General features: G+C 41.0%; 2 protein-coding genes across 4 annotated transcripts in view; one reads left to right on the forward strand and one right to left on the reverse strand.

Moving 5' to 3' along the window:
• LOC139942831 (TBC1 domain family member 9-like) overlaps window positions 1-7,634 on the forward strand; it is a 33,720-nt gene extending 26,086 nt beyond the window's left edge. For both annotated transcript variants that reach the window (XM_071939612.1, XM_071939614.1), the window contains 2 exons: window positions 141-253; window positions 1,689-7,634. In XM_071939612.1, coding sequence (XP_071795713.1) covers window positions 141-253; window positions 1,689-2,345 — 770 coding nt within the window. In that variant the 3' untranslated portion in view covers window positions 2,346-7,634. The remainder of the gene's footprint in view (window positions 1-140; window positions 254-1,688) is intronic.
• A 227-nt stretch (window positions 7,635-7,861) lies between these two features.
• LOC139942830 (scavenger receptor cysteine-rich domain-containing protein DMBT1-like) lies at window positions 7,862-25,505 on the reverse strand. Of its 2 annotated transcripts, XR_011786706.1 has the most exons (15): window positions 25,352-25,505; window positions 23,378-23,767; window positions 22,716-23,024; window positions 22,033-22,365; window positions 21,097-21,441; window positions 19,721-20,029; window positions 18,676-19,005; window positions 17,973-18,320; window positions 16,596-16,910; window positions 15,711-16,052; window positions 14,676-15,026; window positions 13,550-13,918; window positions 13,075-13,253; window positions 8,783-11,765; window positions 7,862-8,372 (listed from the first exon to the last, which is right to left on the reverse strand). XR_011786706.1 is itself a non-coding variant. In XM_071939611.1 (14 exons), the coding sequence occupies exons 1-14, from the start codon at window positions 25,461-25,463 to the stop codon at window positions 11,649-11,651; spliced, it is 4,149 nt and encodes a 1,382-aa protein (XP_071795712.1). In that variant the 5' UTR covers window positions 25,464-25,505; the 3' UTR covers window positions 7,862-11,648. The 2 variants fall into 2 exon arrangements, 1 of the variants encoding a protein (XP_071795712.1); XM_071939611.1 differs by having other exon boundaries at window positions 7,862-11,765.
• Window positions 25,506-25,748: the final 243 nt, after the last annotated feature.

Raw genomic sequence — 25,748 nt, forward strand, 5'->3', positions numbered from 1 at the left:
CTTCCATGATTATTTATCTCTTTCTATTAGACATAGGCCTAGACATAGTACAATCTTAAACGGTACCTCGCTAAAGTCACAGGTTCTTGCTCCGCTGTACCACCTTTCTGAAACTATTTATGATCTTTTATCCACATTAGATGAGATGGAAGCCGAGAGGGAGGGGTACCGGTTTTATCTTCGGAAGTGGGAGGAGGAGAAAGAAGAAGCCAAAAGGAAGAAGGGGTACAAGCATGTCCCCCGAATAAACCAGGTAGGGAGGGGTACAAAATTGTCCCCCTAATGGGAGAAATTTAGGACTCTTGGTGGCAGCAGACTTACCAGCGTAATAATAGACCTTATCGCAAATACTCGGTATGCGCACAATAGACGTGGAATGAGGTGCATGCTAGTCTAGCTAACTATCAAATTTGAGTACTAGCTAGACCAGCATGCACCTCATCTGACAGTTTGCGCTTGCGCAATGGTATTTGCGAAATAGTCTATGGAAATTTACCTGGTAAGTCTGCTGCCACCAAGAGCCTAGAGTCTCCCATTGTAATCAGGGTTTGGTATCAGAGCTGCTTCTGCAGACAATATTGCTTACAAACTATGTGCTTAGCAAAAAAATAAGCAGAATACCAGTCATTAATTGTACAGGTTACATGGTATTTTGGATGGTAACCTTATTCTGGTAAGCATGATTTTTGTTATGCTTACTTGTAGCTACTTTTTCTGCTTCAGCAGCTCCGAGAAGTTGGCCCAGGTTAAAAAATCATAGTCATTGCACTTGAATTGTGTCCCCGAGCAAGACTCATAAACTATATTGCTTAGGCAGGGGTCGAAATTAAGTGTATTTCCATGGTAGTCAGCAGGGCTAGTGACCAATAATTTTTAGTAGCCCTGATTAGATTTTGGTAGCCCAAAAGCCACGTTATGTCTCGCGTCACGGCTCAAACTTTACAATACACCAATAACATAGTTCTTTATTGTTTGTGATGATGATTTTTGCATTATTATTCAACTAGCCCGTCGGGCTATCAAACTGGAAAAATCAGTAGCCCGGATGTAAATCTGGTAGTCCCGGGCTAGCGGGCTAGTGGCAATTTCGACCCCTGTTAGGGGTAAATGGGCACCTATGTATTAGGGCAGGGATTACTTTTCTTCACCAAGGGGTTAATGGGTACCTACATGTATGAGGGCGGGAATGGTTAAGTGATTGATTTAGCTTGGTACAATGTGTAAACATTAATACATGTAATAGATGTTAAATTTGCATCGGGGATAAAGAATATTATTATTATTTTTTTTTTACCCATACACTGATGTGTGTTAGCACTGTATACGCAGTACTTTCTCGAGTCCTGTGAAAAAATATCACAGGCATGTTACTCGGGTGGGATTCGAACCCAAGACCCTTGCAATTCTAGAGCAGTGTCTTACCAACTAGGCTACTGAGGTTGCCTGGAGGCTAGAGGTTAGGGTTTTTCACAGGACTCGGGGAAAGTACTGAGTATACAGTGCTAACACACATCGGTGTATGGGTAAAAACCAAAATTAATATTTATCCCCGATGCAAATTTAACATCTCTTAATAATAATAATAATAACACATATGAAATTACTTCATTCGGGTGTAACACAATACATACAAAAATATACACATTGTATTCTTATTATTTATCGATTTATGTTATTTTTGTTTACAGGACCAATTTATTCAACTCTTGAAGACGATGTACGACATGTTCGTCGAACATCCCAAGGAGCAACAGCTTTACCGTGCAATCGCCACCGTTGGCTCTCTTCTATTTGAGCTCGGAGAGGTCGGCAAGAAATTCAAGAAAGGAACTCCGACTCATAGTGCAGCAGAGGTCATTACAGCCTCAGAGGTCACTGAAGGGTCAGAGGTCGCTGGTAGTCAAGAAGACTCTTTGCTTGGTGAGGTAGGGAAGTTGCAAGATATGTCAGAGAAAGTGGCGGGCGGTGATAACGCCAACCAATCTTCTGATGATATTGAACTTGTCAATATGCTTGCAGACGTTCAGATGGTCGCCGATGATGCTGCATCAGGGGGTACTACACCTATATTGGTACATCCCGGGGGTGCCACTCCTCAGCTGGTGACGGGTGCTGGTGACTCCCCAATGAGGCTTCAGAGACCAGGATCGCTGACCGGTCTCGATAAGAACGAACCGGCTTGGGAGATTTCGTTTGAACAGTTTTTGGCGTCGATGCTGACAGAGCCTGCCATTGTGGATTTCTTTGATGAGCGGCCCAACGTGATTGGTCTGGTGGACGGCTTCAGGCAAGGACGTTCTCTCCAACGACAAACCAGCGAGCTGAGTTTCTCTAGTTCTACTTGAAGCCACGCTGCTGAAGTAGACTCTTAGGGCCTTGTCACACGAGGCAACTTTTACAGTCAACTTGGAGCAAGGAAAGGATCCTAGTTTAAAATGAATCATAAATGAAATGGTAGCACAAGATATTATTTCTTCCATTTTAAAGGCTGCATACATATTACTCAATGTGAAGATCCACAAAAATTGCCATATAAATAGATCATAGAGAGTTCTGAATCGGCTGTAGTCTGTGACAGCTTGTGAACGCCCTCTATGTCAGCTGAGGAAATAGCCAGACAGAACCCCAAGCCAAAGCCGAAACCTAAGCCGGAGCCATGGTTTTGAAAAAGGTCATAGATATTGTCAACATGAAAGCTCCATTGTAAACTCTACCTACTTATTTACACATGTATACATGTACATGTAAAGGCCATCATCTTCATTATTGGGCAAAGACTTGCGTCCGTGGCTGCCTCCTCCTCATATTGTAATTGGGGCGCACTCCTGGAGTGGTCGCCATCACCTGCTCTCTTTCAATCGCTGCTCTTTTCAATCGGATGGCATGGTTGGCTTGTGCGTAAAGCCCTCACTTCTCACCAAAGTGACCCCGGTTCGATACCCGGCCAGCCGTCGATTTCACCAAACACTTCCTAACTTAGGATTAATCTTAGGACTTACAACGAGTAAAGTTCCGTATTCAAATACGTAGGACGCATTGAACCCATCCTAAGTTAGGACGGGTTACTCATCCTAACTCGAGTTAGGATTCATCCTAGCGTTTCATGAAATCGGCTGCAGGGCCATATAATTATGTGAGTTGAGTTGTGCGTTGGTTCTCTGCTGTGCCACAAGGGCTTTCCAGACATGCGGTTTTCCTCCCTCGGGAAAAATCAAACACTTTCGATCTTTGGCTGTGCTCCATGGTCATAATGGGTTGATGTGGCTGGCAGCCAAAGGCGCCCTTGCATGCCAGCTTCTCGAACACGTTGGAGCCACGTCCTTCGCAATTCAGCTCTTAGCTGCGAGTAAGGATGATTAGCCCCCAAAATTATTAATTATTATATTCTCAGCTCTTCTACGCTTCTACCAGCCCCACTTTTTGACGTTGTCTATCCAGCGCAGCTTAGGGCGACCTCTGCTTCAAGTTGTTTCTCATTAAAAAAAAACTTGACATGAAAATGACAAAGTCTGAATTTCCAAAAAACTTTCCATGCAGTGTGTGTGATCCTGAGAGAATGAAGATGTTATGAAAAGTCTGAAACGATAATGAAATAATTTTATAAATTAGATGGGCATTTATGTAGATATAAACTTATAAAAGAAGCCGCAGTGTAAACGTTGACTTACATGTTGTATATATTTGACCTGCTATACATTAACCTTGATTTTGGGGGTGAATAATAATACAATAATAATATCAAAGTCTTATAAAGCGCATGTATCTACCAAAGAAGGTACTCAAGGCGCTGAGTATATACAAACTTTCAGAAAGATAGGTTATTGCAGTGATGAATTCTGAGACCATACTATTTAGCACCTTATAAGGGTTTACAAGGTGCTACGGCGGCGCATACAGCAGCCACAGCCAGGAACACCGGGGTGAACCCCTTCTCTTTTCGATAAGTGCACTGGGTTCTTTTACATGCGTTACACAACACATGGGACCAACGGGTTTACGTCCCATCCCAAGGACAAATCAAAGGTTATAAGTGTCTTGCTTAAGGACGCAAGTGTCACGGCTGGGGATTCGAACCCACACTCTGCTGATCAGAAATCCGGTGCTCTTAACCGCTCGGCCTCGACACTTTCCACAACAAATTGTTTCTAAGGTGAGTGTCTAACAGTGCCGCTTCCCCTGTGTTAGCGTAAAGTGGGCATGATCCCCTTACTAAAGGGCATGACTTTGGACTGCCACCCCTCAAATAAAGATGTTGGAAAAATAATGAACCGCCAACTTAAGGCTACACAAGTAAAGCCCGGTTCGTACATCCTGCTAATGAGAAGTTGACGTGAATTTGACAGCACAACCCTCCTTTCTCAACCATATTCTCAAGTCAGAAGTGAGCAGAGTTGAACTGCTGCGATCTATTCATTGCGAATTCATGGCGCCAAGATTCGTTTCGCATTCGCAGGAAGTATGAACCGGGCTTCAGTTGTTGGTTGAGCACCTTCCTGTGAACCTGGAGGTTGCAGGTTCCAATCCCGCTCTAGTCAATGCGCCTTTTTTTTGACCGCGCGAGGGCGCTATAAATATTATTTTATCACTTGGTATTTTATCAGGGGGTATACGCGATTTGCCCTGCACAGATGAATAGGCGTTCTGTCACTTTTTATGCTCCGTAGTTTCAATTTGCTTTAGAGGTGGATAATAACGGCTCTTTTAAAGTCTTATTGTCCGTGATGGATTAGATGTGGTGGTAATGTGTTCCAGTCTTTAATAACTGTTTTGGGTATGAATGAATATACCCCCGGAAGTGATTGAGAGCGCCAAAAATATGGCCCATTCTGCTGTGTTCACCCCATATACTGAAAAACTAGTTTTAAAAAACTGCTTTTCCAAAACATCTGACCTATCGGTGTGAGAAAGGTATTTATTTAGAAAATCACTGGAAAACTCAAGTTGGACTTGAACCTCATGATCACCTGCGTACAATGCATGTACTAAGTGTTAATTTTGAGTCTGTTCATTGATATACATTGTAGACCCCTTGCAATACGCGCAGCGTACTCACATGTGCTTATCCTTGGTATCATTTTGGGTGTCAAACATGCGAACATACAAACATGCACGAAAGAGATTTGACACCCAAAATTACGCGCATTGGTCGGAGGCGCATTCTGTTCTGTGTAAGAAAACAATAGCTCCGTCTTGCATAACGCTAAGTACTACAGGTACGCTGATAAGGTCACGCGCATGTTTGTACGCACAGAAAACAGCTATCCAATGATCTGCCTCCTTTTTGAGAGTGTGACTGTATGCAATGGGTCTAATCCCAGCAGTGCATACCACTACTGGGTGCTGTTGTTTTTGTTGAGAGTATACCACTCATCTTATATACCGCCCTCTATTGACAGCTTACAATGTATAATGTATCTCATGTACTAAAGCATTACTTGCACTGAAACATGACCCAAAGAGTTGTCAAACAAGTCAAGTAGTCATTGCCTCTTTCTTTGAGTCTCAATCTAATGAACCCATAACAGTTTTCTTTCGCTGATGTATCTAATGTTTTTATACTTTCTGAAGTGCATGGGGTTTTGGGCCGGGTTCGAACCTGTTACATCACAATTCAAGACATCGATATAACGAGTGATTTATGATTTTCAGTATTTGATTCACTTTGAAGTACATGTAAAAAATACTTGGTTTGTGAAACACCATTTGTGTATCTACTTGCTGGGTAGATTATGTTCATTTTAAAACTTGTCTTGCTTTCTACTTCCGCTGAGTAGATTTTCCTGCTTCTTAAATGCTACTGCTGGAAGGTAGAAAATCGGCCGATAGTGGATGGAGGGGACTTCTCGTTATTAACTTTACCATCACAGAGTTTTAAGCACTTTCGCTTTTGACAAAATTCACAAAGAATGCATGCTCTCACTTAATTGCCAGTGCCAATGTTTTGGCAACTCGTATTTACCGACGAACCCCATTTTCTGGTCGGGTATTCGAGTATTGTCTTATGATATATTAATCGTAACAAACTATATAATAATATATCAATATCAATAGTATTATATCGGGAGAAACTATAGAAAAGTGCAATGTTATATTTTGTAGAGTATTGTAGACTCTGACAAGCAAATCTTGGCCGTAGTGCTAGTCTTGGTGCAAGACGTCCCTGTTTTGTATTCCACAAATTTCTGCTTATAGAGGGCGCTATCACAGCGGTTCATGAGTGATAGCTGTTGGTGGAGTGATTAGTGGAATTTTGTGGAATACAAACACCAAGACTACCCTATTGCATCAGATACTGCTTAGTAATGGCTGGTAAGCGATATGCAGCATACCAGTCACAAATGGTACAAAATGCATATTTTGGCTGGTAACATGTTGAGCAAAAATGTTTTGTGCTTAGTGATTTTTTTTGTATGTTTAAGCAGCTATGTGAAAGTAAACCTGGTGTTTTTCAAACGGACAAAACTTATTACTTTGTCTGAATTGTAGGTTACAGCAATGGGTTGGATTTGAATTAAGTCTGGTACACTGACTTGCTTAGTTACAGTTACTGCTTAAAATTTGAATTCCTCGGACTAAAGAGACAGTTGCTATGTCAAATGGTTCAGGGCAAGCTTTTGTATAGAACTTTCCAGATGAGCCAACCCTGGTACCATACATTTGCAGGCCTTGAACTTTACTCTTGAAGGGGCACATCAATTTTGCTCTGGTGAGGGGCACCAGAGGGCACCACAGCAAAACTTAGAGAGGGCACTATGGCAATAATTCTACAACACTGTATGGTTTGGGTAAATTTGTGCGTATTGACCATAGAAATAGAACATGTGTTATTTAGTGAAGTGCGCATTTTAGGCGACGTGGCGTTTACACGTAAACCCACTGCCCACCAACATGGTGAGCGTGGCATCAGTTGCCGCGTGTAACACGCGTGCAAGGGGTCCGCCATACCTCAAAAAGGCTTATTGCTGTGGGTGCAATGGGTTATTTTGAGTTTATTTAAATTTGGATAGGTACACAAAAGCTTGCCTCAAACCGTTTGGCGCAGCAACAAATAAATGAATTGATTTCTCCATTTATTTTTATATAGACACATTCTTTTACTTATGGATCACGATAACTAATAAAGCATAAATATTACTGTCATTTTATGAAAATAAATTTTATCCTTGTTTGTTTTTATGACTAGTTGACTTCTTGACCATGGAGGAGTTCGTCCATGTTATAACAAGACTGCTGGGACTGGCAAACTTTGTTTTCAGTCCTTGCCCGACTGCATGGGTTTTCCCTCGAATATACTCCCCAGTTTCCCTCCCATCGAAAACTGAAATTTCCCTCCTTTTCTTCTCTTCATTGGGTTCTTGGCTAGTACAGTACAGTGATTAATTTGCTTTTCTGAGAGTTCTTTGCTTCACTGGCGAAATTATCTCTTTATGATAGGAACTTTGTTTTCAGTCCTTGCCTGGTCGACTGCATGGGTTTTCCCCTGGAATATTTCTCTAGGGTTTTCCTCCCACATCTTAAACTGAAACTTGTTTTCTCTACATTGGATTCTTGGCTGGTGCAGTGATTAAGTTTGATTTTTTTTTTTGTCCTTGGCTTCACAACAAAGAAACACAAAGCAGAAACGAGATGCGGACTTCAGAATGTTCTCTTGACAACAGCACTCTTTGTAACATGTATAATGGGGTGGACTATTGACATTTGCATTTACTGTTTGCGATAGATTATAAAGAAACTTAAATAAATTTGGGTTGTGGATTTGATGTACTATTTGATTATGTAAATAAACAGTGTAGTAATAAGAAAACAACAACAAAAACAACAACAAAGAACCATGAACTCCTTTTTAATATCTACTTTTTATTCCTCATTGATCATTAAATACAAATGTGCTTAAGTATTGTTTTAAAAGCATTCCAAAGCAAAGTATATATTACAACTAAAAATTAAAAAAGGTCCCCCCTCCCACAAAAGGGGGGGGGGGTCGTGAGAGAACCAGAATTGGGCAACTTATTGCCACGAATATTATTGCATTTTTTTTGTTCATGCACACAGATTAAAAAGCAGCATTGTACGACCTGAATACATAAAGCAGATTTTATGAAAATCTTGGGAAAAAAAAACAAACTTAAAATTATCGAAAGTTGTGGCAGAATTATTTCCAATAAAAACATAAATGCGAATATAATAACTAGAATCTAGAATCTGCATAGAACTATCTGTTATATACATTTAAAAAACATCAATACTCAATACTTTTAAAATAAGTTCTTAAGTAAAACCAAACTACAATGTAGCAATGAAAACACAAACAAACACAAAAACAGCAATTAAATTGCAGAACTTGTTGAGTTGTAGGGTTACTGGCCAAGTGGCTAAAATTACTGGACTCTGGTCGATGGTCCAGTTGTTTTTTTCAAGCAATGTGAGTTACTGGCCAAGTGCTAAAATTACTGGACTCTGGCCGATGGTCCAGTGGTTATTTCAAGCAATGTGAGTTACTGGCCAAGTGCTAAAATTACTGGACTCTGGTCGATGGTCAAGTTGTTATTTCAAGCAATGTGAGTTACTGGCCAAGTACTAAAATTACTGGATACTGGCCGATGGTCCAGTGGTTATTTCAAGCAATGTGAGTTACTGGCCAAGTACTCAAATTACTGGACTCTGGTCGATGGTCCAGTGGTTATTTCAAGCAATGTGAGTTACTGGCCAAGTGCTAAAATTACTGGACTCTGGCCGATGGTCCAGTGGTTATTTCAAGCAATGTGAGTTACTGGCCAAGTACTCAAATTACTGGACTCTGGCCGATGGTCCAGTTGTTTTTTCAAGCAATGTGAGTTACTGGCCAAGTACTCAAATTACTGGACTCTGGCCGCAGGTCCAGTGGTTATTTCAAGCAATGTGAGTTACTGGCCAAGTGCTAAAATTACTGGACTCTGGCCGATGGTCCAGTGGTTGTTTAAGCCATACTATTTTATATGCACTGCCAATTGTGTAATAAAGCCTCTAAGACTCTCAGTATAAAATAACAGAAACAGATCTGTAATTACACGGAAGCCATGACCTCTGTTGCCCCTAATCTTGGCGGCCTCGGTGCCCCCTTTAAAAGGTAGATAGACTATATGAACTTCCGTAGGAAGCAAACTTTTCAAAATGAAAATGGCCAAGTGCCTTTTCAAAGATGAAATTACAGGCTTGTATAATAACCATTTACAATGCGCCATCTATTTATATAGTATACAAGACCCTATTACGAGGTACAAATGAAGCACGTAAACACCAAACAAGCAACAATATAAAAACAGAATACAAAGTGAACAAATCAATACAAATTAATGGACTCGATACCATAATAGACCGTATTGAATAACTCCTTTTTTTCAATGAAAAGTCGCCATCTTGTTAGGCAAACAGTATGCGCGTCCAAACGCGTACATCATCGAAGCACGCAGCATGCAACATTCTTGGTTTGATGCACGCACACACACAGACGCCATCTTGTACATAGGTCGAGATTTGAGCCGCGTGACGTCATATTTCAATACGGTCTATTATACCCGTTAACAATTCTAAATTTTATATTAGTTTAATTGTTTGATCATGCCGACTACAAACTCCGACAAGTCACTACTTATACCAGCTTCAAAACTCATTCGAAAACTTATTTGTGTGCTTAAAGACCTGCTTGAACGAAAATGTAAAGTTGTAAACTTTGCTGAATTTCATTTGAAATGTTTTCAATAAAAAAGGAAATCGAGTCATATGATTATCAATAGATTTTAATTGTGTAAAAAAAAACAATCCTTTTGAATACCCTTATCCAGCACTTTTGTTAGAGTTTTGCGAAAAGCTCCGTTACGTAATCACTCTCAAAATGTCATAATTGCAAGCTTTAATTTGTAAAGCCGCTTTGTTGCAGCGTGGAGGTATAACAAAGCAAACTCCCACACATGACGTCAGCGGCAGAAGTGTTTTTAGTCTTTCAAAACCCTGATTTTTTAATCGATAATTATGAAAAAATCAGAAGTGTACACATATCAAAATTACATTGAAATAGTGAACAAGTGCATTATATACAAGTAAAAATACAATTTCAGTTAAAAACATTCCGCTCTGGTAGCTGTTTAAATCTCTGTTACTCATTGTAGGCCCACTTGATTATTCTTCTATCCTGCGCCAGGAGTGTCTTTTAGACAGACACGGCGCATTCCACTATTAAACACGCCACTCATGGGGAGCCCGACCCTTCTCACACTCTGGCCCAGCACTATAAAACAAACTCCCCACAAATCTAAGACACGTCACTACTTATACCAGCTTCAAAACTCATTTAAAAACTCATTTTTTGTGCTTAAATCTATGTAACTCATTGTAGGCCCACTTGCTTCTGCATCTCTCATGCGCCAGGAGTGTCTTTTAGACAGACATGGCGCATTATAAATGGCCACTATTACTATTGTTATTATTCTGGCAATAAATATGCCTGATAACATACCATCATAATAATATAATATAATAATAATATCAAAGTCTTATATAGCGCACGTATCTACCAAACAAGGTACTCAAGGCGCTGAGTATATACAAACTTTCAGAAAGATAGGTAATTGCAGTGATGAATTCTGAGACCCAATTATTTAGCACCTTATAAGGGTTTACAAGGTGCTACGGCGCATTAAGCAGCCACAACCAGGAACACTGGGGCGAACCCCTTCTCTTTTCGATAAGTGCACTGGGTTCTTTTACATTTACATGCGTTACACAACACATGGGACCAATGGCTTTACGTCCCATCCGAAGGACGAAGCAATGGTTAAATGTCTTGCTCAAGGACACAGTGTCATGGCTGGGGCTATCGCCATCTTGCTCATGTACAAATTTCATTTTAAAAATCAGCAAAAAATCTGGAGCGAACATTTTCATGCAGAAAGAATAATCCCTATAATGACTGCTCAACCTGAGAAACGTTACTGTAGTAATGCATTGGCCAAGGACAATGCACAAAAAAACATGCAACATGCAAAATTATTTTTATGGCTTTGGCATTAATGTCGCGATCCAAACAATAATTCATTTAAATTAGTTTTTAATAAACAATCATTGGTTGTGCTGGATTTCTATTATTTATTTAAATGAAAGTTATCTTATAACTTAATTGAATCTATACAAAATAAGTATTTAAAATTAGAGCATGGCAGGAGGTGTGCCTCATAAAAAAATCACAAAATATATAAAATTTTCCATAACAATTATTTCAAAGTGTTTGGAATGTTGGCAGGTTTTGGTTGTCCCTGTTAACTAAAAACGTGAAAGTTGTGCGTAACTTTGTGCATAGCTTTGAGAATTTAAATGAGTGAATAGACAATTTAAAATGTACAAATTGATGGCTTAAACTATAATTATAACCAAACAATTAGCATTTTGACGTCAGATGCTTAGGCTAGAAATGATGTCTGCCCATTCATCTTGCTCTGATAAAGGACATGTATTGGCTTTATATGTATTCCCATGTACATCAAATTTAACTGGGAATCTCCAGGGCCATGAAAGCCATGTGAAATGATGTGAGGTCAAAGGTCATTATGTAGGTAGGCTCAGCGGCAGATCTCTGGTGTAATTCACAAGCCTTGGTGTGACGTCAGATGTTGAGGCTAGACTGATGTCTGATCGACCGTGGTGCTCGGATCAGAACCTGGTGATGGTCCACTGGCTACTATAGGGTACGAGTCAGGGGATTTGGTCACGTCATTGTAGTTTGGCGGTAGATCCTATAAATTAAACAAACACAAACTTAAGGGTTGGAATTTGTGACTTCCGATTAAAGGGCTTTGGTACTTTTTGTATTGACACAAAACACAATGTTCCTGATGCCAGGCACGACCTTTTTTCAGGCATCTGAAAGCACACACATTTTTTGTTTTTTCTTTCATTATTCTCTTGCAACTTTAATGGCCAATTGAGTCAATGGCCAATTGAGTATTATTGAACTATTGAACTATTGAAATATATTGCACAGATTTGTCATTTTATGCATATGTTGGAATAGACCAAGTGAGAATACTGGTCTTTGACAACTACCAATGGTGTCCAGTGTCTTAAACAAATTGCTACATATTGAGTTCAATTAAATTCAGTAAAGGTTTATACTCTTGTTGGAAAATAGAACAACATAAGAATTGATCAGTACATAGAAATAAGGTAAACAAATAAACAACCCCAAAAATCAAAACCAAAATTGCATACAAGTGAACAAAATAAATATAATGTTAAAGCCATTATACACTTTCGGTAAACATTGTCCAAGTCCCACACTTCGTATATCGCAACTTATATATAAAATAACAAACCTGTGAAAATTTAGGCTCAATCGGTCATCGGAGTCGGGAGAAAATAACAGGAAAACCCACTCTTGTTTCCGCGCGTTTCGCCGTGTCATGACATGTGTTTAAAATAAATCCGTAATTCTCGCTAACGAGAATTTATATTGTTTTAATGTTTTCTCAAAAAGTAAAGCATTTCATGGAGTAATATTTCAAGAAAAGTCTTTCACCATTACCTCCTGTAAACCCTGTAAATTATGTGTAAATCTGTGAACTTTTTTTTTTTTCTGTACCGAAAGTGTTTAATGGCTTTAAAGCAAACAATAAGTAACTAACTAGGAATTAACTATGTACAAGAGAGGAGCGAAACCATGAGGCCGTTAGAGTAAGCCGAGGCTTGTAGAAAACAGCCCTTATACAGACAAACAAACAAACAGCGAAGACTAACAAGGACAAGACGGACAATAATGAACAATGACACTATAAAATGCTGGCGACAAACCACAAAGAATAAAATACCAGGCTAAAGGCCCGGTCCCACTGCAGCGATAACGAGAACGGTAACGATTACGACGCAAAGATAACGCATTCTATTGGTTGAATGAGCGTGTGTGTATTCTGCGTGGAGCAATTCAACCAATAGAACGCGTTCTCTTTGCGTCGTGATCGTTATCGTTATCGTTATCGCTGCAGTGTGACTCGGCCTTAACTGTAGACGACAAAAGTAAATATATAAGTAGAGAAAAAGCTGTGTTACTTGTGTGACTTGAGTGTTTACCGGTTGATACGGGTTCACAGACGAAGTATGCGTCATTGTTGTATTTTCTCCAGGCTTCCTGTTCATCCTATGGCATGCGAAGCACAGTAGTACCAAGACAACAACTGCGACGACGACCCCGATAATAATGTTACGAGTTCTTAAAGATTCTGGACTCACTATTCATATAAAGAAAATAACAAGAAAGATAATTAGGACAAAAGCACTCGATCTTTGCCACGAAATACACAAAATGAAATAACAAGAAATAACTATAGCTTCCGGATTCACTATTACGTCCCATCAGAAGGACGAAGCAGTGGTGAAGTGCCTTGGTTAAGGATATAAGTGTCACAACTGGGACTCGAACCCACACTCTGCTGATCAGAAACACCAGAGTTTGAATTCGGTGCTCTTATAACCGCTCGACCACGACACTTCCACAGAAGAAATCTGTTACACAGCTTTGTCTTACTTTCTTTTGGTCTCGGGTCGACACTTGGGTACTCATCACTGTAACACACCACGGCAGCCTGGTTTCCAGAGAACCCACTGCAGATACCGTCGCCAGGGATACGATAATAACAATCAGCAAGATTCCCCTCCGTCCCCTCGCACTCCAAGTCTCGAATCAAGAATTCCTCCTCTGCGTAACTATACAGATCCTTAGCGTCCCAGCCGGGTATGGTCACAACAAGAGACTGGTACCCAAGCTGCCGACAGACGACTTCACCATCCGATTCGTCCCAGTCCCAATAGCATATTGCGCCTTTGAATCCGTCAAACATCACTTGGACTGTGCCTTGGTTTGGATAGGGTCCGTTTACTAGACTCATCTCAAAACCTGAAACAAAGTACCAGAAAAGCAGTGAAGTCAGTATTGGAAATATGCTTTGCTTTATTTGCCACACAAAATAACATGTGCTTCTTGCTAGTACCAGTTAAATTTTAGGAAACACTATAAAGGCAGTGGACACTATTGGTAGTTACTCAAAATAATTGTTAGCATAAAACCTTACTTGGTAACAAGTAATGGGGAGAGGTTGATAGTATAAAACATTGTGAGAAACGGCTCCCTCTGAAGTAACACAGTTTTTGAGAAAGAAGTAGTTTTCTACGAATTTGATTTGAGACCTCAGATTTAGAATTTGGTCATTGGACCAATAGCGTTCCTTTCATTTGAGGCATTGCATGGTGAGGTATCAATTTATATTTGGTTTGCGGTAACACGCATGTGTACATATACTACATGTAGATGAGATTTTGTTCTTTGGGGGAACAAATAAAACAAAAAAGTCCCCCAAAAAACAGTCAAAGCATAAGTTCAGTGCCATTTCAGCTTTATAAGGTTTATCGCGAATAGCAAAATATAAAGAGAGGGCGCTGTTGAACCCACACAGCGATACAGGCCATGCGTGTGCACATCGTGCATGACAACATACACCACGGCGTTGAATGCCCCCTCTGCCTACCCATAATGCATTGCAGTTATGAATCGTGATAACGCTTACTTAAAAACAGCCGGTGCCGACAAAATATCCACTAACAACTCAAAGTTTCAACCAATACGTTTGACGGTCTTCAGAAGTCTTCATACTTACTCTCTACCCTGGGTCGGGGGTCGCAATCAACCTTGAGGAAAAAAAGACAGCAATGAGAACCCTCACAAAAAGGGCGGTCTTCAACGAATCCAGTTGTGCACTCGGCCACACTTTCCTCTTTTCCGGTACATTCTTCTATTTTTAGCAGAACAGGCAGCGTAGGAAGATAGTAGCTGATGCTGTAAGGGTACGACCGGGCCGACAGAAAGCCCAACTGACGACAGGCGACAGTGTCTTCTTTGCGTAGAGTGTCACCGTGGCAGATAGCCCCCCACTGGTCAGCATGAAAAACTTCAACACGTCCGATGGAGTTGACTGGTCCACCACTTAAGCGAAAATCTCCGTCTTTGGCTGTAAATGAAATTTTTACAAAACATGAAATAAAACAAATACATGTACTCAATTCAATTCAATTCATAAAAGACATTTAACCAATGGCTCGTGTGTTTCTATTTCACTGTTGGCACTATAGACACTCTCGGTAATTGTCTCTTGGTGAATCTCAACATATACATAAAATAATGAACCTCTGAAAACTTTAGCTCACTTGGCTGTCGAAGTTGCGAGAGAATAGTGGAAGAAAAACACCCTTGCTTGCACAAGTTGTGTGGTTTGAGATGCTTGATTTCGTTTCTCACAATGTTTTTAAACTATCAACAGCTCTCCATTGCTCGTTACCAAGTACGCTTTTATGCTAACAGTTAATTTGAGTAACCAATAAAGACTGGGGACCTCCAATGAAATCACTGGTTCTATAAAACCAGTCTTCCCTTGCCGATGAAGACAGGGGACCAGTCTATTGACAATTTTTGGTTGATTTTGGCGCTATACAAATGCCCTCTGAATGATTGACTGATGGACTCAATTCACCTGACGTCATCATCAGAATAATCTCAGATGCATCATACTGGTGGGCAATGTCACTGTGCGTTATTTAGTGAAATGCGCATTAAAATCCCAAATGGTGAGCGTGGCGCAGTTGCTGTGTGTGACGTGCGCACTTTACATAAATGCTCAGTATAACCAAACACTCACCATCACTCCATATGCCACACTGAACAGCAGCATCACCTGCGCTGCACGGTGTCTCACGCCGGGTCAAAGGACAAAGGTTAACTCGCCGATAGCGCTCCAGAGGTCGTAGTGCAAAGCAGTCAAATTTCTGCGAGACGAAGTCCCTGTTTGGGTTACCAGTGAACATGCCTCCTGGTACTGTGTTGTTGGGTACCGGCATGCCGAGCTGATAGCAGGCAGTCTTGGCTTCTTCAAAACCCCAGTCATCTGCGCAAACTCTCTGCCAAACATTCTCATAGAATATCTCAACGCTCCCTTCGGTCGGTTCCGTTCCGTTCTGTAGTCGGATGTCTCCAAAGCTACCTTTATTAATAAAATAAAAATAAATAAAATACATTTATAGAGCGCAGAAACTTTCCAGCATTAAGTATTTATTCCACTGCACTTTAAAGAAGAGCTCCTGACATGCTTGGATAGACAGTTAATAATAATTTAAAAAAACACAATTTATATAGCGCCCTTTCCTTAGGTTGCAAACGTTCAGAGAATGACAAGAAAAACAACAATGGGAATGAATTAGAACCAAGAGGGAAACCAATAGACCTTTATCATGCTGTCTCCATCTTGGTCATGTTTCTTGTATCGTACAACAATGATGAATGCTAATAAGCATTTTGCAAATAGGAACCAGACTATTTTGTTCTTCCAGTCTCGGTTTTGGTTTCATTGATATAGATGGGAAAAAAACGATACTTCTACAAATTTGTCAGTTTATGTATATGATGGTTTACATAAAGTGCTTACACTGCAAGCAACTGTTTTGTTAGCAAAAAAAAAACAAATTCTGTAATATTCCTTTAAACGTGTTTAAGGCCGTTTTAAACTTTATTGTCAATCCCAACTAACCAGTGTCATAGCCATTGCAGACAACATGAACGTCCCTCGTGTGATTACAAGAAACAGTTGGATCCGTCTGGTCTACGACTTGACAGTATTCAGCGGCCAGTCCTCCATCGCAGACGACGATTGGTCCGTCGCCAGTAGTGTAGCGCATCGTACCAAATGATGTAGCTGGACGATACTCAAGTTTCTGACAGGCTCGCTCGGCCCAACCGAAGTCAACATTTTCCTGACAGACGGTCGCCCAACCTATGACATCTGAAAAGTACATTTCCACTCGGCCCTCGTAGAGGCTGGGACCTCCTGATAGTCGCAAGTCTCCTGTGAAGCAAAACAAAGTTTTAATAATAATAATAATAATAATAATAATAATAATAATAATAATAATAATAATAATAATAATAATAATAATAATAATAATAATAATAATAATAATAATAATAATAATAATAATAATAATAATAATAATAATAATAATAATAATAATAATAATAATAATAATAATAATAATAATAATAATAATAATAATAATAATAATAATAATAATAATAATAATAATAATAATAACAATAACAATAACAATAATAATAATAATAATAATAATAATAATAATAATAATAATAATAATAATAATAATAATAATAATAATAATAATAATAATAATAATAATAATAATAATAATAATAATAATAATAATAATAGTATTACTACCAATAATAATAATAATAATACTAATAATATCGAAGTCTTATATAGCGCACATATCTACCAAACAAGGTACTCAAGGCGCTGAATGTATACAAACTTTCAGAAAGATAGGTTATTGCAGTGATGAATTTTGAGACCCAATTAGTTAGCACTTTATAAGGGTTTACAAGGTGCTACGGCACATTAAGCAGCCACAGCCAGGAACACCGGGGCGAACACCTTCTCTTTTCGATAAATGCACTGGGTTCTTTTATATGCCTTACACAACACATGGGACCAACAGCTTTACGTCCCATCCGAAGGATGAATCAATGGTCAAGTGTCTTGCTTAAGGACACAAGTGTCACGGCTGGGGATTCGAACCCACACTCTGCTGATCAGAAACACCAGAGTTTGAATTCGGTGATCTTAACCGCTCGGCCACGACACTTCCACGAGAGAGAGTCAGGTTGGCGCAGTGGTGTCTTGCCTCGCCTTCCATCTCTGGGACCCCGGTAAGAGTCCTACCAGGGGCACTATGTGGATTGGGTTGAGCCCCTGGTATGAAGTTGCAAATGCAGCAGACGTTAAGAAGGTATGATGTCAAAGCTATGCGAACGTACCGGGGGCAGACCGGGGTCGACCAAGGGAAGCTAATAAAACGCACTCTATAATTTCTCTACTAAATTAACTCACCAACAGTAACCCCAGCCCCTTCCATCAATGGGGGAAGATTCGAGCAGACGACACCAAGATCATATCTGTAATGGGCGCACTCAGAGTTATCTAATTTGTGATAGCACTCTAAAATACTCCCTTCATCCCCGTTGCAGTTTAACCCGCTGACGAGCACCTCCCCGCTTCCTCTACCAAAGGACTTTATCCCTTCAGAATATTGAAAGCCAAGTTGATTACAGATGAATGTTGCTTCTAGGTTCTTGATGCTTGGTTTACAAATGCTTCCCCACTCGCCCTGGTAAAGCATCTCGACACGGCCCTCCGTGATGGAACTGCCATTAGCCAATCGCAGATCAAACTCCACGGCTGTACAGTGATAACAAAACAAATTATTTCTTTAGTTTTTTTAAATAAAAATAATATTTATTTTGGTATGACACTGCTCTAGAAGTGCAAAGGTCGTTGGTTCTAATCCCACTCGAGTAATATGCCTGTGATTTATTTCACAGAGCTTGGGAGAGTACTTAGTATACAGTGCTAACACACATCGATGTATAATTATGGGTTAACACCAAAATTAATATTCTTTATCCCCGATGCAAATGTCCACCTATTAAAGCCAATTCCTCTGATGGGAGCTCAAGATGGCTGTATCCTGAAGTGAGCAAGGAACTACCATAAATTGCTTCTCTCCACCCAGGTGATTGATTGGGATCCTTACCTGCTGGTCTCATACCACATTGAGCACCGGCACCACCGGTGGAACACGGCATAGCTCTTGCCGTCCAAGAACAATTTTGAAGAGTGAGCTCTTGACCAGTACATATGATACTATTCGGCAACGTGTCGCCTGCTCCATTCCTCCCGAACGACCCTCCTGGCAGTACTGCTGAGGAGGGTTCCGGCAGCCCAAGCTGTCGACAAGTTGACTGGACCTCTTCAATCCCCCAGTCATCCGAGCACAGCGTCTTCCAAGTGTTTTGGTTGAAGAACTCAACTCGTCCTTCGGTTTCAATCGATCCGTCGACAAGTCTGACCTGACCCTGTCGACCTTTAAAATTAAAGTTGAAACACAAATGCATTATTACAATATGGGCACAAAACAAGGTCATTTAATCTTGTTAATTTGTTGACACTATTAATGTAAACCTATAATTTGTTGTGCCTCACACTTCCACTACCTCAGGCTCACAAGCCCATCCCGATTGATGCAATGACCACCCAGACACCAGTGTCCAGACTGGCTGTCTCTTGGACTAGAATAACTCTTTTTCTAATGACCTCCTACCACACTCATCCTAACTGACAACCCTTCGACTAGCTTGTTTTAGTCATCATGATACTCGTAGAGTGTCGCGGCCGAGTGGTTAAGAGCATCGAATTCAAGTTCTGGTGCTAATTCACCGGAGTGTGGGTTCGAATCCCGGTCGTGACACTTGTGTCATTGAGCAAGATACTTTACTATAATTGCTTCTCTTCACCAAGGTGTATAAATGGGTACCTGCTAGGGTAGAGGTTGATATTGTGAATGAAAAGCTTTCGGAGCGCCACGGCAGCTCGGGGCTGTATACTCCTAATGGGAGCTGAGAAAGATTAAAGGGATGTTTATTGGCCCAATGACCAGGGGACTAATATAAAGCGCATTGATACGGTTTATTGTGAAATGCACTATATAAGAACTTGTTTTTATGTATCACAATACAAATTATCATTCTAACAGGTCCATCCGTTGATGAACGGTTTCTTTTTGTGAAAATAAAATTTACCTTTATCAACACCACTACAAACAATGTCTACATCTGTGCTATGAGTACATGTAGGGTCAATGCCAGTGACCTCTTGACAGTTCTCCGTGTCAAATCCATCGACCCCAGCTGGACATCTTGCAAGGGGGCCACTACCCGTCCCATAGCGACCGCTACCCACAGAGGTAGCAGGACGGAACCCAAGTTTCTGACAAGCTTGTTCGGCCCAACTGAAGTCTATGCCGTCCCCGCAGACAGTCGACCAACCTCCAATGAAGACTTGAACCCGACCTTCGTACGGGGTCGATCCTCCTACAAGTTGAAGGTCACCTAATGCAAAAGAAAAAGTCAAAGGAATATAATTTATGGCTGAATTCTTATATAGCGCTCATATCCGTCACTCAGTGAAGCTCAAGGCGCTTCGTAACCAATTTTATTTCCTGCAAGGTATTGTGGAGCTACATTGTTCAAGTGTGAGACCTATTCCTTTACATAGCACCATACAATGGTTTAGTGAGTACTGTGGCGCAACATTAATAATCTGCCAATCAAACCATGAACACAAAGGCGAACCCCTTCTCTTTACAATAAGTGCTCTGGGTTCTTTTATGTGCGTTACACAACACACAGGACTTACACCTTAACGTCCCATAAGAAGGACGCAGCAATATTGGTCAAATGTCTTGCTTAAAGCCATTGGACACTTACGGTACAGAACAAAACATAAAAGTTCACAGATTTACAAATAGTTTACAGGGTTTACAGAAGGTAATGGTGAAAGACTTCTCTTGAAATGGTGTTCCATGAAATGCTTTACTTTTTGAGAAAACATTAAAACAATATCAATTCTCGATAGCGAGAATTACGGATTTGTTTTAAACACATGTCATGACACGGCGAAACGTGCAGAAACCAAGGGGTGGGTTTCCCCGTTATTTTCTCCCAACTCCGATGACCGATTGAGCCTAAAGTTTCACAGGTTTGTTATTTTATATATAAGTTGTGATACACGAAGTGTGGGACTTGGACAATACTGTTTACCGAAAGTATATAATGGCTTTCATAGTCTTCCTAAGAATATTCAGCAGGCTAGTTCTTTACAATGTTTTAAGTCTCTGTTGAAAACTCATTTGTTTAAAGCTGCTTTTGTGTAATCACCTTACTTGTAATTTGTATCTTTCTCTCACTGTATATTTTATTGTTCTCTTTATGCGCTTAGAGGCTTTTGGCGCTTTACAAATGTCTTATTATTATAAGCGTCACAACCAGAAATCGAAACCCACAATCCGATGATTTAGCCATCAGAACCAAACCCCAAATTAAACTATAAACCACCAACGTTTACACTTTCTACGGTATACCAACTTTTTAAAAAAGGAATCTGTTCTTATACTCACCAAGCGAGGGATAGGAAGGCATACTTATAGCAGGAAGATTTGAACAGACGAGACCAACTTCCTTATTGGCGTGACACGCAAAATCATTCACGACATGGTAGCAGTCTAGTAGATTCAACTCATCCCCGTTGCAGTTGACCATGTTCAGAAAATAGCCGTTGTAGGTTTTGCTAAAACGTTTTTGCCGATCTGCCGACTGGAATCCCAAATGACGGCAAGCTACTGTTGCCTCCTCCATGTTGAAGTTGCTGTCACAGACTGCTCCCCACTCCCCTTGGTAGAACATTTCCAGACGACCTTCTAGACTTGTCTGCCCATCGTCGAGACGAAGGTCAAACTCTTGCGCTGCAAAGACAGAGAATTGCAAAAAATTTAAAATTCATCAAAACTTAAAGCCATTGGACCCTTTCGGTACAGAAAAAAAAATTAAAGTTCACAGATTTACAAATAACTTACAGGGTTTTTGGAAGGTAGTGGTGAAAGACTTTTCTTGAAATATTATTCCATGAAATGCTTTACTTTTTGAGAAAACAGTAAAACAATATAAATTCTCGTTAGCGAGAATTACGGATTTATTTTAAACACATGTCATGACACGGCGAAACGCGCGGATACAAGGGTGGGTTTTTTCCGTTATTTTCTCCCGACTCCGATGATCGATTGAGCCTAAATTTTCACAGGTTTGTTATTTGATATAGAAGTTGTGATACACGAAGTGTGGGCCCTGGACAATACTGTTTACCGAAAGGGTCCAATGGCTTTAAACAAACAAGTGTTTTTTTATCTTTTTGTACACACTACATGAAAATGAGAATTAGTGGTTGCTAACTAATTACCATTAAAAAACCTACTGGTATAAAAAGCAAAACAGTTGTTTTGGACCTAGTACAACCAAACATTGCATTTGTAAAGAAATTATTAAAAAGAAATGTGTACCTTCCTTGTCGACTATGGTGCCACATCGAGCACTAGCGCCACCATTTCTACACGAAGTACTTAATGTCCAAGAACAATTTTGAAGATTTAGCTCTAAACCCGTACATGCGACACTACTCTGAATCACGGCACTTGTCTCACGCCTCCCAAACAACCCTCCTGGCGGTACTCCTGCCGAGGGTTCTGGCAGACCAAGCTGTCGACAAGTTGCTCGAACCTCTTCAAACCGCCAGTCATCTGAGCACAGCGTCTTCCAAGTGTTTTGGTCGAAGAACTCGACTCTTCCTTCAGTTTCAGTTGATCCACCGACTAGTCTGACCTCACCCTGTCGACCTTTAAACAAAAATCATACGCCAAGAAGAAAATTGAAAATTATTATTATTATTATTATTATTATTACTATCAGGGATGAGATTGTTCACACTTTTAGCTCAATTCAGACTTTTTATGTCGGCCTGTTGAAGAAAATCAGACAATGATTTGTTCTACAAATAAAGAAATCACTGCTCATTTGTCTACTTCTCTAGTGCTTTGGATACTGTTTTCAAAAGCTCCTTCGAATCTAAACCCCAGGGGTTACCAAACGGTAGAAATGGCATCATTTCAACATACCTTTGATTTTGTATCCAAGTTTCACACTTTTTTATTAGTAATGACTCTCATATCACCCCTGTATAATTTACCTGGCTCTCTGCCGCTGCAGACTATCTCTACACCTACACTCTCGCTGCAGAGTTGACTGCTCTGACATTGCGTAGTATTCAGATACCTGTCAGTCTGTAGACAGCTTGTAACCGGACCCGTCCCCGCTTCGCCCGGGGGTGTCGTCCCGATCGATGTAGCAGGGCGGTACCCAAGCTTCTCACAGACTTGCTCAGCCATCATGAAGTCCCAATGCTCGCTACAGACGGTGGCCCACTCTTCAGTTCCAGCCAAGAACACCTCTAGACGACCTTCGTAGGGGTTCGAACCTCCAACCAGTCGTATATCTCCTGCATTGGAAAATAATAATTCTAACCCATAACCACACAGCACTTCATCCTTTGAGGCCCTTGCATAGAGCGCTATTGAAATAATTTATTATTACTACACTTGCTACATAAAATTGGGTAGGTAGTGCTTTCTGCTCTACCGGCCAGGATTCGGATTGATGATACCCAAGCCTACATTCGTATGGACTGTGAAAGGGGTAACCCTGTTTCAGCCCTAGGAGTAGGTGGCAACAGCCTCTGGAAAAAAATAACTGTAGCCCACACCTTGAAGTGGCCATCATCAGGCCTTGTGTGTCTGGCGACTTGCATAAAAAAATAAACTATATGTCGCGAATTATTATTACATAACTTACCCGGGCTGGCATCAGGTGACATGCTTGAAGGCTTCTCATTGGTGCATGCAATCCCGACCTCGTTACTTTTGCCACATGTCGTCATCCCTTCGTCAATGACGTAGTAACAGTCCGCGAGTCTATCTTCATTCCCATTGCAGTTCACTTCTTGTAGGATCAAATCTAAGTAACCATCTGAGTCAAAGTAGGGCGTCGTTCTCTTTTCGGCGTATTGGTACCCGAGTTGACGGCACGCTACTGTCGCTTCCTCAAGACGGAAGTTGTGATCGCATATCGTACCAAACCATTTATACGTTGTTGTTGATGAAGAGTACGTCCGGTAGAATTCGATTTCAAGCCGTCCTACTGAATCAGTTGAGCCATCCCTGAGTCGCAAGGTTAACTCTGGAGCTGCATAGAGAGACAAAACACTTGTGATCTTTTAAAAGCATAGTTTATTTACTTTAGCGCTTAAACATATCAAATTTTATGCTGGACCACCAGCTGCGAGGCTAGTGATTTCTTTCTGTGTTCGGCCTGCAAACTGAAACTTGTCTACTTTAATTTCTTCTCTCCATTAGGTTCTTGGCTAGTGCACAAGGTAGCAGTAGAGTACCATATGTACAGTAGTTGCGATAACAAAACCCTCCTCCCGACGATGAAGCCTCGGCTTCTGCGTTGGGAGGAGGGTAACATTATCGTAACCAACTTTAACATGTATCCAGTAGACCCAGTTACTGGGGTACTGTACTCCTTTTTTTGAAATTTTGGTCTTCTGATTGATTATGACAAAGGTCTGCATGCACTGTATGGGTGTGTTCGATTAGCTTCCCTGCTGGGTCGACCCCGGTCTGCCCCCGGTGCGTTCGATTAGCTTCCCTGCTGGGTCGACCCCGGTCTGCCCCCGGTGCGTTCGATTAGCTTCCCTGCTGGGTCGACCCCGGTCTGCCCCCGGTGCGTTCGATTAGCTTCCCTGCTGGGTCGACCCCGGTCTGCCCCCGGTGCGTTCAATTAGCTTCCCTGCTGGGTCAACCCCGGTCTGCCCCCGGTGCGTTCGATTAGCTTCCCTGCTGGGTCGACCCCGGTCTGCCCCCGGTGCGTTCGATTAGCTTCCCTGCTGGGTCGACCCCGGTCTGCCCCCGCTGCGTTCGATTAGCTTCCCTGCTGGGTCGACCCCGGTCTGCCCCCGGTGCGTTCGATTAGCTTCCCTGCTGGGTCGACCCCGGTCTGCCCCCGGTGCGTTCGATTAGCTTCCCTGGGTCAACCCCGGTCTGCCCCTGGTGCGTTCGAATAGCTTTGAAGTTTGAGGTCATGCCAGGTCCAGGGGCTTACCCGGGTAGCATCAGCCCCTAGTGCCCTGCCTTAGGTATAGGAGTGTGTCACTTGGGGGCTGGCCCCTGTGCATGACGTCACTACGTACGAGAGCAGTGAGTGATCATTTGTTTAGCCCCCGTCAGGGGCTCACCCGAGTGAGCATCGCGGGGTAGACCCAGGGAAGCTATTCGAACGCACCCATTGATTTCAAGTTCGCTGCATTTTTGAGAGTCCTTGCACTTGCACTTGCAGCTTAGCTTGCCAGTCACAACCAACCAGTCACCACTAATCAATAAATTAAAAATATGAAATGAAAAATGAAATTAAAATAAATGAAATGAAAATGACTTTGCCCCCATAATAATTGCCAAATTTAGGGAAGAAACAATTATTAGACTTTAGTTTTAATATAATGGCTGCCCCCTAAAACACTGAATCTGAACACTAGTGACTATCCATCACATCAAACTAGTACCGATTAAAATGGGTTCATTAAAATGATGCACTTGACTTGTTGCACTGAAATCATAATTCATATTATTATTATTATATTTTTTATTAGGCCTATTATTTTTTATTAATAATATTATTATAATACTATTTAAATAAATTATTCAAATAATTTCGTGATCTGCATGGAATTTACGGATCACAATCACATCAAAATTAATTATGGCTTACCGTCTAACTGAGAATTGACCACCCCAGCTGAACAGATCACGAATAATCTTGAGCAAAATAACAACAGAATAAGCTGCCAAACCATCAAAAACTGCTTCCCTAACGCACCCATTTTGATGGTCAATGTCACAAGATCAATGGGCGCGCCCTTGTGAATAACTTAACTCAATAAGACATTCATAACAAGGCAAGGTCAGTCAATAGGGGGCGCTATCAGTGTCAACATAAACACGTGTGGTTCATGACCTTTGACACTGTGCACAAGCAATGGGTACAGGAATATTGCCATATCCCGGGTCCACAGCACGAAAATGTAACGGTCTGTCTTCTCATATATTGTGCACAAGCAATGGGTACAGGAATATCGCCATATCCCGGGATGTAACGGTCTGTCTTC

The sequence above is a fragment of the Asterias amurensis genome, chromosome 10, assembly GCF_032118995.1.
Source record: "Asterias amurensis chromosome 10, ASM3211899v1".
Taxonomy (NCBI): domain Eukaryota; kingdom Metazoa; phylum Echinodermata; class Asteroidea; order Forcipulatida; family Asteriidae; genus Asterias; species Asterias amurensis.